Here is a 12,814-nt window from a genome sequence, read left to right as displayed (position 1 = left end):
CGACATGAGGATGGAAGAAAAGGGAGCAGAGAATGGAGTGGCGGCTATGGCAGCCTGCTACCAGGGATTTGATCCTGCAGAGTATCTGCAGAGTAACTACACTCCACCACGGGCTGATTTTGAAAGAAAGGACAGCATTTTGTCGTGGGAACTGGCATGCCTGCATAGAGCTTTCACTGAAGGTAAGGAGACGGGGTGGTGGGTCATCGTCATCAACTTCATTCCAGAAACAGTTTATGCTCAATAAAAAGCTTTTAAATTAAGTTAAACATATTGCCTGATTAGGATGATACTCTCTTATGTTGCTAGTGTTTATTAAAATAGGTCATTGGCAAATTTGATATAATCTCAGCAAATTGGTGCAACAAGTGATTCCAGAATACAGTATGTGACACTGTCCGTAGTTATAACAGTGTGAAGGATTTATTTTTTATGTTTTATTTAACTTTAATGAAATTGTTGAAGAATGAAGGTGATGCAGTAGAATAAAGGACAAAGTGTGATTAGACCTAACATATGCTAATACCAGATACCTTTTGAAGTTTTCACATAAAACATTTGCCTGTCCTTTCTCTTCCTCTTTGCAATCTTTCTTCATAATCCAAGCACTCTTCCCTAAAATCCATTTTCATTTTATTAGTATTTGAAAGCTATGATCATACAATAACTCTGTGGAGATATCTGAATAGAAGCTGCATATTAATCAAGGCATTTTGGTAAAGAACTCTCAATTAGCTCTTTCTCAGAGTCTTACTTCTCCTCTCTCTCTCTCTTACCTTTCCAGGTGATGTGAGTGGTGAGCTGCTGGTGGACATAGGTTCAGGTCCCACCTTGTACCAGGTGATGAGTGGCTGTGAGGTTTTCAACAAGGTGTTCCTCACAGATTTCCTGGAGGTCAACAGGCAGGAGCTGAGGAGCTGGCTCCAGGACGAGGGCGGCTGCAGCCTGGACTGGACACCATTCCTGCAGCACGTCTGCAAGCTGGAGGGACGACGGTACGACCAGATCCCTATAAACTCCGTTTTAAAGACTTGAGATATCTTGAGATATAAATCACTACGAATGACTCAATGTTTAACTAGTATCATCATCAGGAAACGGTTTATATTTGTAATGTATGGTGTTCTATAGAGAGAAAATAAGAATGCTACTCTTTTCACTTTACATAGATTTTTAGCATTCTAGAGTTCCGTTTTCTACTTTCTCCCGCCTTGTGGTAACACCATAATTGGTTTCATAATTCTAAAAATGAATCCGTCATCTTCTTTCAAGGGTCACAGGATCTCACGTTTTATTCTGGCCCTCTTTTGGAGCTATGAGTCATCCTTGTACTGTGCCTACTGTGACAATAATACAAGTGCAAAATACAGCTGAGGCTGATGACAGTATCATTAGTTTGGTAAGTATTTGGTCATAAAGCAGTAAGTTATGGACACATTTAGATTTGTGACCTGGTGCTACTGTAGATGAAAAGTAGGAGACATGATTTGGGACCATGAGTCTGTACAAATGTGGACCAATCATCAGTAGATGTAGAAATATTTCACAGCTAAGTGAAAGCTTTAAACTGTTGGAGGCACTGGATGAGAGGTCAGGGGATCATACAGCTCTTATTATTCATCCTCTGGCAAATCATGCAAAAGTTGCTAAGATATTTCAATGAGGACCAAAGTGGTGAACTGAGTGACCAACAGAACTTCGATGTCATCCCTAGAGCTATGCCCATAGCTAATACAGCTACATATAGCTATGCACCTAAATCATGCAATGCAGTGTGCTTCTGAGTCAACACACAGTATGCATTACATGACTAGTGCAGATACATGCTGTGTGCATTTACAATAGCTGTTTTTTTAATCTAATTTGGTGATTCATTGTCTCTAACAGGCCCTCAGCATGGACAGAGAAGGCTGCCAGGCTACGTCAGGTCATCGTGGACATTGTCCCCATTGACGTGAACCGCCCTCAGCCTCTGGCCCATGACGCCCTTCCTTCAGCAGGGGCCGACTGTCTCGTGTCCTGCTTCTGTCTGGAGAGTGCCAGCCCTGACCTGGCTGCCTTCACCAGGGCCCTGGGCCACATTGGGAGGCTCCTGCGGCCCGGTGGCCACCTCCTGCTCATCGGAACTCTGGGAATGAGTTACTATATGGCGGGGGATGGGGTAAAGATCCCTACGGTCCCAGTGAATGAGGCCCAGGTCTGTGCTAGTTTGAAGGAGAGCGGCTACACCCTGATCAGGCTTGAGGTTTACACAGTGCCTCAGGACATGAATGTGGGGACTGATGATGCGTATGGGGTGTTTTTTGTAAAGGCAATGAAGGAGTAAGTGTGAGAAAAAGAGGATAGATAAAGGCTATTAAAGATGAAAGTGAGAAAGTAAGTATCCAGATGAAAATATTACATATTAGGCCGAGGTAAATGCAAGGTTTAGCACATTAGACAATGAGGAAATGGGCTACTGGTGATGCTAATAATAATATTCACACATATTTGTTTTTTTGGGGATGAGAGGTTGCTTTCATTCTGATCTTCAGTCGTTTAAATTGTTTTCGAACTGACTCTTAATGGAAAAAAAATGCAAAGACAAAAAAACATGTAAATGAAATATTCACTTCATTTCCTTGGTCCAGTGAATGTCTTTTCTGAGGGTGAATAAGGAGACGGTTCCTTTGTCTTTCTGTTAGAAATGTAATCACACATTGCCCCCTGCAGTACAAACACAGCAACTACAGCATCAAGAATGTAACGCTTCCATTTTGATGATGAGTTGCGCGTTATGTTTTGTAATTTCTGATAATATGAATAAAGATGCTAAAACAATTTGTATTTCATGTTTTCTTATCTCAGACCTATATTTCATAACAGCATATTGATCCAAACTTATTGTTGATATTAAAAAAAGATGGGGCAGAGATTAGTGGAAGCAGTATAAATTTGATAATACAGCTAAACAGTTGCTTTATTTTAAATGATCAAATTTAGATATGCGTCTGAGAATATGATTGTGTCATTAGAAGTTCTGAACACCAGGTGTCATTACTCTGCCATCTAGAGCTGCTCCTCAAATATCAAGCCAAAAATGTGCAAATGTTTTCTGATTTCACTAATGCTTGTTGCTAATAGCCGTGGTAAAGAACACATAGTTCAAGTTACTTTATTTGTACCCAGAGGTAGATTTTGTTTGCAGTAGAGTCCTCATACACACATATGGGAAAAAACAAAGACACATATCACACATCATTCAACTTAAGACAGTGGAAATTAAGAAATGGCAAAAATTAAAGTTCTTACCGGTCCAGATTATGCTACATATATAGTCTGTAAACATGTGAGGCTGCTTACAAATGGACAAGAACAAAGATCATAAAAGTGCAAAAAGGTGTTCAGGGTCTTCATTTAATAAATCTCAATGTCTGCTGTCATTTGCAATATCCAAACACATTTGTCACACGTCCAAATTACATGTCGACTCCATGTGTTAACTAAAATGCCAAATTAAGCCTTTTGTCTTTCTTTTTTCAGAAAAGAAATATGACTGGAGCGTTTAACACTCCTACAGATTCCTTTTACAGACATATGATCACACAAATATCAACAACTCATTATAAAAAACATGTATATACAAGGTTAATAATGGACCTTTACACTCATCATATATATTGTTTAAAAAAGAATAGGTCTTCTTTCAGTCCCCACCGATCATCTCTACCGTCACAAACAGATCATGCTTGCTAATCGCCGTGTTACAAAAAAGCCTGTTATAATATGAAACTATTTTGCATTTAAGAAGAGCAAGACAATATGATACAAGATTGAAGTTACAAGCATAAGAAGATAGTGACTCTGACTGAGTTATTTTTAACTATATCCTCCCATCCACTACCATAAAGCATGTTAACGACTTTGAACATAACTTTTGCTCTCCTTTCCTTCTGAACAGCAAATTTCTCAATAACTCTCTGATTAAAGTCAGTCATCTCAGTAACAAGTTCCATGAACAGCATGGCCAGTGCACTCAGCCTCTCCTGGGTCATGGTGTTTCTGAGAAAAGTTTTTATTCTTGTCAAGGTTGAGAAGCACCTTTGGTCATGGGTGTGGTAATGACAACAAGGTGGCACAGACAAGGTGGTCTGTGAAGGAGAAACGCTCCCTAGTGTGTCCCAGGATGATGTCACAGACCTATAGAAATAATTTTAAAAAATATATTTATTTTTGGTGGGTAGTTTATGACTTCATATTTCATTTGATCATTTATTTTTATGTTGCCAAATTATTCTTTTCAGGATGCTGTTTTATAATATTAAAATAATGATTTTTGTAAGGATTTATACCAAAACAAAAAATATTTTCTTGAGTATGTAGAATATGATATGTGGACAGGACATTGCTGCAGCACAACAATAATGTAAATGGTATTTTTACTGATTTCTATAACAAACTCACCTCTGCTACAATCGTTTCACGGTCTTCTGGACTGAGCGCCCGGCGCATCTTTGTTGGCTGAGAACCACTGCTTTGCTCACCAATGGAATGGAGAGAGTTTCTGCAATGGACAATGGCACGTTGTTTTTGTCGGCTCCACAAGATTTCACACAGTCTATTATCCTGGACAGTATGTGTTTTGTCACCTCTCCGTTGTGCCTTCTAATGCCAATCCTGTAGCCTTCATCTAGTTGTTCAACAATGCTAACTTTAACAAAAAACGTTATTTCATGCTATTATCAAGATGTCTGCAACTACTTTCATGACGTTTGCATTTTTCAGAGAGATGTTTTAGGTCGACTCTTACCCCCGTTGTCCACAAAACCTCAGTGCCGACACTTTGAAATATAAGACAGGGAAAGCAACAAAAGGCATTGCTAACATCACATCCAGCCAGCCAACTCTGTTTTCGTTTGGTTTAACTGCTGCCATTATCTCTACGAAAGTGATCTGTGTCACTGTGTGATTTGTCAGCCTAGCAAGGTTTTGGCGGAGTGACGGTATCACCTGCGCAGTAGTGGCCAAGAGCGTAAAGTAGATAGAGGCCTTGAGTCTGGTCCATTGTACATGGTGGCCCTCTGCTTCAAGACACCCCTTGACAATCTGGTATCCAGCATGAGGTAGTCTAGATTTGATGGCTCTCACTTCATTATCCAGAGCATCATCAGTCATGGTGGAATACAAGCTCCTAACTAACATATTGTACTCATGCATCCTCCTGTATATGATTCCTATTGAGACTCCAAGAATGTCTGCTACACATGTGGCAGGTAGACCTAGATGAAGAAGACTTTGGAGGTGGTCCTCTGTGACCTGTAGTCTAAAATGTCCACGGGGACCTATACTCCTCACCACAAATATTGAGGGGGAGGTTTATTCCCCAGGTCTAACAAACTGCTCAGTTGATGGAGGGCTTCACAGATATCATTAGGCAGAGCTACATTCTCCATTGCATTTATGAAGGTCCTCTCTTGGGTCACTATGCATTCCAAATAATCAAGATCAGGAGGGTTGTTGTTGAGGGCACACTGCAGTCTTTCCCTCAGTCTGACTAAGCACTCCTGAATGACAATGTTCTGCGAAAGCAATGTAATTAATTGTTAACATACACCATCTAGTAATGAAACCCATTTCATCAGCTGGAGCTATTCTTTTCTGATACCACTGTGAATCACTGACATACTATGACATTATGTCATTAATAGACATTAATAGACATTAATAGTAGGGTTACTATTAATATTATTTATTGTGGTACTAATAATATTCCAAATAAGAGATGTGAGCTACAGAGAGGTAGCTGGTAACAATAATCTAGATTCAAGTAGTAAAGGTTGAAAGTAGTAGGACCTTTTCATTGCAAAGAAATGTAATTGCTTTACCATAAACAGATTCAATTATCACTGATTGCTATGGAGTTTATGTCAAGTTGATATCAAGTGTGATGGAGGCGATGGATGAGGAACCACCAAAATTAAGGAATAGCAGCAAACCAGTTGTATTTGTTATGTGACTACAAGCCAACTAGTTATATATGAATGTTACACTATTGCCAGATATGTTTCCTATACCATGGTAACAGTAAAAACTCATTTGTAACTGGTTGGATCGTGCCCATAATCACTATAACGTTAAGTTTCACCTTGCTACACTTTGTGCAGATCACAGCATAAGTTGGTGAAAAATGTATCTCCAAAAGAACAGCTGGGTTGTTTTATCTTGCCTCTCCCTGACTTAGAGCACCATGAAAGGTGAGTATGTAAGAATGGCTTCTTCGATTTCTCGGTTTGGATCATGTGAATGGACCAACTCTCTCTAACGTTATCAGTAAATCCGATCAGCATTGACATAATTCGAATCCCACCATGGACTCTGTTTAAGTGTAAGTCCGGCGAAAATTGAACCCAGGGTCTTTTTCTGCATGAAAACACATCAAATAAACCGTCCAGACAGTTTTTTTCGTTGATCAACCAGTATAGAGCTTGCCCAGATCAACGCTAACAGCCCAAATGGCTTACAGCGCAATGGCTAGGGGCAGCCTACGTTTGCAACAACATTTTCACCGGAGGAAGAGGCAAATGCTTAGAAATAATAAACACTAGGCAAAGATGTTGTTACCAGAGCTAGTAGGCTACCATCAAAACGTGGGATGACTACTGTGTTTGCAACTGTGCAACTGTGAATACTGTGTTTACAATGTCGGAGGAAAGATTTAATTTGGTGGGGGGGCAGACAGGCAAGTCACAGGTGGGACTGGCATGATAGCTAGCATTATGCCTTCTATTTGTAGATCTTCTGACTAAGTTTACCGGTACTTATCTGAGTTAACGACATGATCACTGTCACTAGATATAAAGAAAACATTGACTTTCACTCGGTGCTATTCACTGACAGTAAAAACATATGTGTTGTTATTGTACGCACTGCTGTTTGTAGACTAGCTCCAGCGCTTGTTGCTGCATTGCTAAAATGATAGCTGAAACAATGCTAACGTGCTAGTCGTCTAATGTAATTGTAAACATGATTTGTTTATGCTCGCGGACGAAATGAAAAGTTTCTACAAAATAGCTATAACATTAACAACAGTTAAACAAAAGATCTTTAGATCGTAGATATATGTTAAATTGTACCGTATTTGTACCAGCTGAATCCCTGGTGGTCATGCGGCTCACGCCAGTCTCTGGGTCAAGCCCAGGCAAGCACTTCTTCCTCGTTTCATGGCGGGTACTGTGCTCCAAAACGTAGGTGCTGATTGGCCAAAGAGGAGTCCTGTGTATCTGCGCCACTGAATTCTATCTATCGATCTGCGCTCAATTGCTCTTCCTTCATCCTTCAACTACCCGGATGTCTGTCACAGTAACTTGAAATTGAATTTTGAGAACTGAATTTGAATTGTGAGAACTGAATGTGAAGATATATAGAGTTGAATTTTCAGTGAGGATCAAATTTTATTGGACTTCAGTTCCAAACGAATAAATTACATTTCAAATTATACTATTCAGATTCAGTTTTTCAATGCAATGATTCAAATTAAACAATACAATTTCAAATTATGTGATTCAAATTCAGTTTTTCAATGCAATTATTCAAGTTTAGCAATTCAAATTCAAATATAAATAATTCAAATTCAGTTTCTGGTGGCACATATTTCAGCCTATAGACATAACTCCCTTTAGCCTAGTAGCAACAACTCCAGAGAGTAACTTGTAATCAGTATTCAACAATGTACTGTAATTCGTCTCATATTATCTAACATTAGCTTGTCTTTACCAGATTTAGGAATCAAAGTAATTAGACCTTGTTTCATAGATAACATCAGTTTGTTCTTCTCTATTCATTCCATTACCACTTTAAAAAGTAAATTTCTCACATCATTCCAAAAGAATTGATAGAAATTTGTTGTGAGCCCGTCCGTCCCTGGAGATTTGTTCAACTTAATCTTGAGAATAACTGAATCCAACTCCTCGATTCTCAGATCTGACTCGCAAATATCTTTAAAAGGATCAGCAATGCATGGGATAGCATTCTTGATTTTATCAAACAAATAATCAGCCTCTATACCAGAATAATTTGAGGAGTACAATTTGGAGTAAAATGAGAACACTTCCTTATCTGTACTTCTAAAATGCTCTCTACCTCATTTATCATTAAACTAGTAATTGAGTTTCGCTGCTGTCTATTTTTTTCCAAACTACTAAAATATGAGGCGTTCTTTTCGTCTGCCTCGATCCATTTCGCTCTTGACCTTATAAAGGCCCCCTGTACTCTTTCAAGATAAAGCTAATTTAACGGACTTGTAAATCCATTAACTTGTTTTTTCCTTGATAATTTAGGTCCAAATTACTACAACACTGGTTAATTTCCCACAAACAAATTACTTTCATATTATTTAATTCTTTGCAAAAATGTATTGTGAATTCTGTAATCTTAAAGGGGTGGTTCAGAATTTTGGACATAGTACCTCATTTCCAAGTTAGCCAGTGTGTCAGTAAGTCAACAGTAACTGCTAGCCTGCCATTAAAAACAGTCTCACCCACTCCACAGTACACCCGAGGCAAATAAATGATAACGCCAGACTATAGATGTAAATGTCTGTTGACAGAATAATGTTTGAAATAAAACTAGTTATACTTTGTTCCCTGTAGTTAGTAGTATAGGCTACAGCAGCGGTGGAGTGATATTACCTAGGCTAGCAACCCGTTCTCATTCCGAACTCATAAAATAAGGACGTTTGGACAGTGGCTGTCAGTGTCTGATGCGACGAAAAAGGCGTCTTTCAGCGTGTTTGTGTAATGCACCGGGGAGAGCAGCAGTTAGATAGGATTTAGCGAGTAGTATGTAAGGAGGTTGGTTGGGGTGATGGATGGGTCAAGCACAGGACTTTCACCCAGGAGAGTGGGGTTCGCGTCCCGCTTGTCACGCTTGCTATAGTCATTTTTTTTCTTTCCTCCCGCGTGTCACAGAACCGTACGCCCACCCACGACCTTTTCCTTAACATAACTGCATCAAAAGAGACAGCAATAGTCCCGACCAAGTGCGTTTACTTAAAGCGCTAAAGTGACGGCGCTAAAGGGACGGCAATAGTCCCGACCAAGCGCGTTTACTTATAGCGCTAAAGGGATGGCAATAATCCCGACCAAGCTTGTTTACTTAAAGCGCTAAAGTGACGGCGCTAAAGGGACGGCAATAGTCCCGACCAAGCGCGTTTACTTATAGCGCTAAAGGGACGGCGCTAAAGGGACGGCAATAGTCCCGACCAAGCGCGTTTACTTAAAGCGCTAAAGGAGACTTTTAGCGTCAATAATAACGACAAAGGCACCTGACCAAGCGTCCATATTTTACGAGATGGGTGTGAGAATATGTTGAGGCCAGCGGTTAGCCCAGCCAGGTATCATATCGCCAACCCACTCAGACCAAGAAAAAAACAAGGCTTTGGGGAAAGTTTCGTCCCTCCAGAAGTTTCCACTGCTTTACAACCATAAACAGACAGTGTTCCCTCAACTTCACCTGTCGTCTCCAATCCGCCGTCCTTTGATGTATCCATGTGGACCCCGAAAGAAAGCTAGTTTCCCGGACCGCCTTGCTTGTTCAATTAGAGGCCACAACCTCCGTTTTTCTTCCAAATCCTCCCGTGGCAGAACCTCGGCAAAATGGATGCCTTTCTCTTTACAGACCGAAGAGTTTTTGGTCCGACGCCAGATTTCTTCCTTCACCCATCTTTTAGTAAAGAGAACGATGATATGCCTGATCTTGTTATCAATCTTCTTGCCAACTCTGTGGACAATGTCCACTGCTTCTTCCAGCTTTGACCCAATATCTGGAGCAATCATAACCAGGGTTTGGGTGACTTGTGTACGGTTATCTTTGTCTTTTCTCTCTTCCAAACCTTTTATCCGGAGGTACCACCTCATCCTGTATCTTTCTTGTTCTTTGACTCTCTCCTTAAGCTCATTATTCTCTTTACAAAGATGGTCGTTTTGTTTCTCCAGATCTTCTACTTTCTTTTTACATTCTGTCAGTACCTCCATGTTGAACTGGACAGTCTTCGCTAAGCTAGCAATCATGGCGCTGCTTTGTTTTGTACCCTCACTTAAGTCAGCTAGCTTTACATCCACTCTCTTTTCCAGGGCCAGTATCGCCTCCAAAATAGTCTTATTAGAACCTTCATCACTCTCACCGACTTCAGTTGACTTGGCCTTCTTTTCCACGGGTTGCTTGGTAGGCATTGGCGGTGCCAAATCATTACCAGAGCGGTCCCTTTTATTTAGCAGAGATACATCCATAGCATAGTCATGCTCCCCTTCACGGACATTTTCAATTTTTTCAACGTTAGGCGAGGATTTCTTTCCTTTGGGATCTATTTTAAGTGTTGTACGTTTAATTACATGTTTCGGATCCATTTTCACACTTCAGAGTGGACATCCAACAACTTCTAACTAACATTGGGACTACTTGTGAAGAGCTCAGAAAATCATGACTGCTCAACCCGCCATCTTGCCGGACCCGCTCAGTCAGGGTTTTTCAGTTTAAAGTTTAAAATGAAAGAACGTCGCCACATGGAGGTCAGGAGGGGAAACAACAGCTACAGGCACGGTTTATTAATCAGCGTAGGTGGTGGACTGTAACCGAGTACATTTACTCAAGTACTGTACTTAACTCGAGGTACTTGTACTTTACTTGAGTATTAAATAATGTACAGCATTTTAATAACTAAAATAATGTAGAAGTATAAGGAGAAATTAAAAAATATAGATTCATTTTTAGCATTTTACTTTATTTTTTACCAGACTCTATTTAATTAAAACAGAAATGTTATTAAACACACTTATTTCAAAGTGGACAGAAACAAAACAAAACTATCAAAAGCCGTCTTGGTTCATCTTTCCACTGTTCTAACAATCACCACTCTGGTTTGGTTGAAATAAACCCTTAATTCAACCATTTACATGTGGAAATATGCTGGATCTATACATGCTGAAAGTACTGATTCTTTACATGGAGTCTGGTGGGTTTGGTGATGGGGATTTCGGGGCTGTTTTATGTTAAACAAAAAGGATCTTACTCTTTAACAAAATGGTCTAACTCTGTATGCTGTCAGACACTAATCTGAGTCTGTCAACACTTTGGAGTGGATGGAAATGTTCTCTTATCAAGGAGTTTAAACACAGAAATGGCAGGAAGGAGAAATCCACCAAATCAAGTCACAAATAATCAGCATGAGGCCTCGTTTTATTTCATTATTATTATTCTGTTCAGAGAACTGAAGAGGTCCAGAAATCCCTGCAAGTCTGCTGCTACGTCCAGGACCGAGCACAAGTTTCTTTGCATGAGTAAGCATTCGTTTCAAATTTCAATCAGTTTAAAATGAAATCATTGACATTAATTTACAAGTCAGATGAATAAATCAACTGTTTTCTATTTGACTTGGTCTGTTCACTGCTGCTCCATCATTCTTTAGTGTTCGCTGGAAAACATCATCAGTGTCTTTACTTTAAGTCTGAACAAACCTCAACAGATTTAAAACCACATTCAGTCACAGAAAATACAAACAGTGAATATGAAATGTCAGACAAAGATTATTAAATGAAAGTCCACAAAGGAAGATAATATGATGGTAAACTACAAAACAACAATAACTTGAGAGCATCCAATTAAAAATGGCCAACTTCCAGTTGGGTGGAGCTAATAAAAGTAAATTGGAAATATGTCCGTAATAATGAGAGCAATGTGTGTATCAATTTTCGCAAATATCAGAGCAACTGTGTCCAAATTAAGGCCTTCCACGCATTACAGGGCGCTAAACACGAATTAACCAAATCACTCTAGTCTTGTATTGCTCACAGGTTTTCATTTGATTTGAGTTTGTGAATATGTTAAAGGATGTCACAAATGCGATCAAAGGCTTAAACTCATTAGGGGGCGCTACAGAGACACCATGCCACTCCCAATCCCAAATGTGATATCAGATCGAAATATTAAAGCATTGTTTCCTATACAAAGGTTCTACTTGGGCACACCGCCCAGGTAGATAAAATCCGTATTTTTTTTCTCCAAACAACGGTGTATTTTTTACATTGCACACAGACCAGCTGCCTCCAGCCCCTTGTGAAGTCTTGCGCCACGTGCATGACAGCATCACCAACGTTACACTTCAGGCTCAGAGGCTATCATTAGTAGTAGCATGCTGCTGGTGGTCTTGCAGTGGGATTAACTGTACTAATAAAACCTTAGCTCCCTGAACATCATTTATCAGAGTCTGGTTGTCACCCCTGTCCGTGGCAGTCTCCTCCGCTCCATATCTTTATAACGGAGTTAACCGCAGCTGACTGGAGCTAACAGTAGTATATGATGGTGCTTTTTGGGGGGAGGGGTGGAGGTGGGGGTGGAAGTGTGTGGGGTGTGTGTGTGTTAGGGCGGTTGGAACGAATGCCGAAAGTCGAAGGCTGTGACTACCCTCTGTAAGAAAAAGACAACTTTTAAATTACTAAAATAGGGCAAGCCACAAGTAAAATCATGGTGGACCACTAAGGACCAGATGCTGTTTAACTATTTATATCAGTTTGACAATAGTGGACCAGTGAGGCTGTGGAGGATCTTCAGACGTGTTTGGACACCACTGACTGGGATGTGTTCAGGTCTGCTAACAGTCTGGATGAGTACATAGAGGATGTGACGTCATATATCAGCTTCTGTAAGGACTGCTGTGTTCCATCACGCACCAGGGTGAGTTACAACAACGACAAACCCTGGTTCACAGCCAAACTGAGAAGGTTAAGGCTGGCTAAGGAAGAGGCGTTCAGGAGTGGGGACAAAGACAGAATTAAAAAGGCGA

General features: G+C 40.1%; 1 protein-coding gene across 2 annotated transcripts; it reads left to right on the top strand.

Moving 5' to 3' along the window:
• On the top strand, positions 1–2,784 carry LOC116050892 (phenylethanolamine N-methyltransferase-like). Of its 2 annotated transcripts, XM_036008583.1 has the most exons (4): positions 1–182; positions 785–995; positions 1,888–2,349; positions 2,384–2,784. In XM_036008583.1, exons 1-3 carry the CDS (start codon positions 5–7, stop codon positions 2,324–2,326), a joined length of 828 nt encoding a protein of 275 aa, XP_035864476.1. In that variant the 5' UTR covers positions 1–4; the 3' UTR covers positions 2,327–2,349; positions 2,384–2,784. The 2 variants fall into 2 exon arrangements, with proteins under 2 accessions (XP_035864476.1, XP_035864475.1); XM_036008582.1 differs by having other exon boundaries at positions 1,888–2,780.
• Positions 2,785–12,814: the final 10,030 nt, after the last annotated feature.

This window comes from Sander lucioperca, chromosome 12 (assembly GCF_008315115.2).
Source record: "Sander lucioperca isolate FBNREF2018 chromosome 12, SLUC_FBN_1.2, whole genome shotgun sequence".
NCBI classification, from domain to species: Eukaryota; Metazoa; Chordata; class Actinopteri; order Perciformes; family Percidae; genus Sander; species Sander lucioperca.
Note: the sequence above shows the minus strand (reverse complement) of the source record. Positions and strands in the feature narration are given on the sequence as shown.

Bases quoted from the DNA above. Each gene is read 5' to 3' on its own strand.
- LOC116050892 (XM_036008583.1), top strand. From the start codon at position 5: ATGAGGATGGAAGAAAAGGGAGCAGAGAATGGAGTGGCGGCTATGGCA. The intron at 183-784 runs GTAAGGAGACGG...TTACCTTTCCAG, and splicing joins GCATAGAGCTTTCACTGAAG to GTGATGTGAGTGGTGAGCTG. The intron at 996-1,887 runs GTACGACCAGAT...TGTCTCTAACAG, and splicing joins TGCAAGCTGGAGGGACGACG to GCCCTCAGCATGGACAGAGA.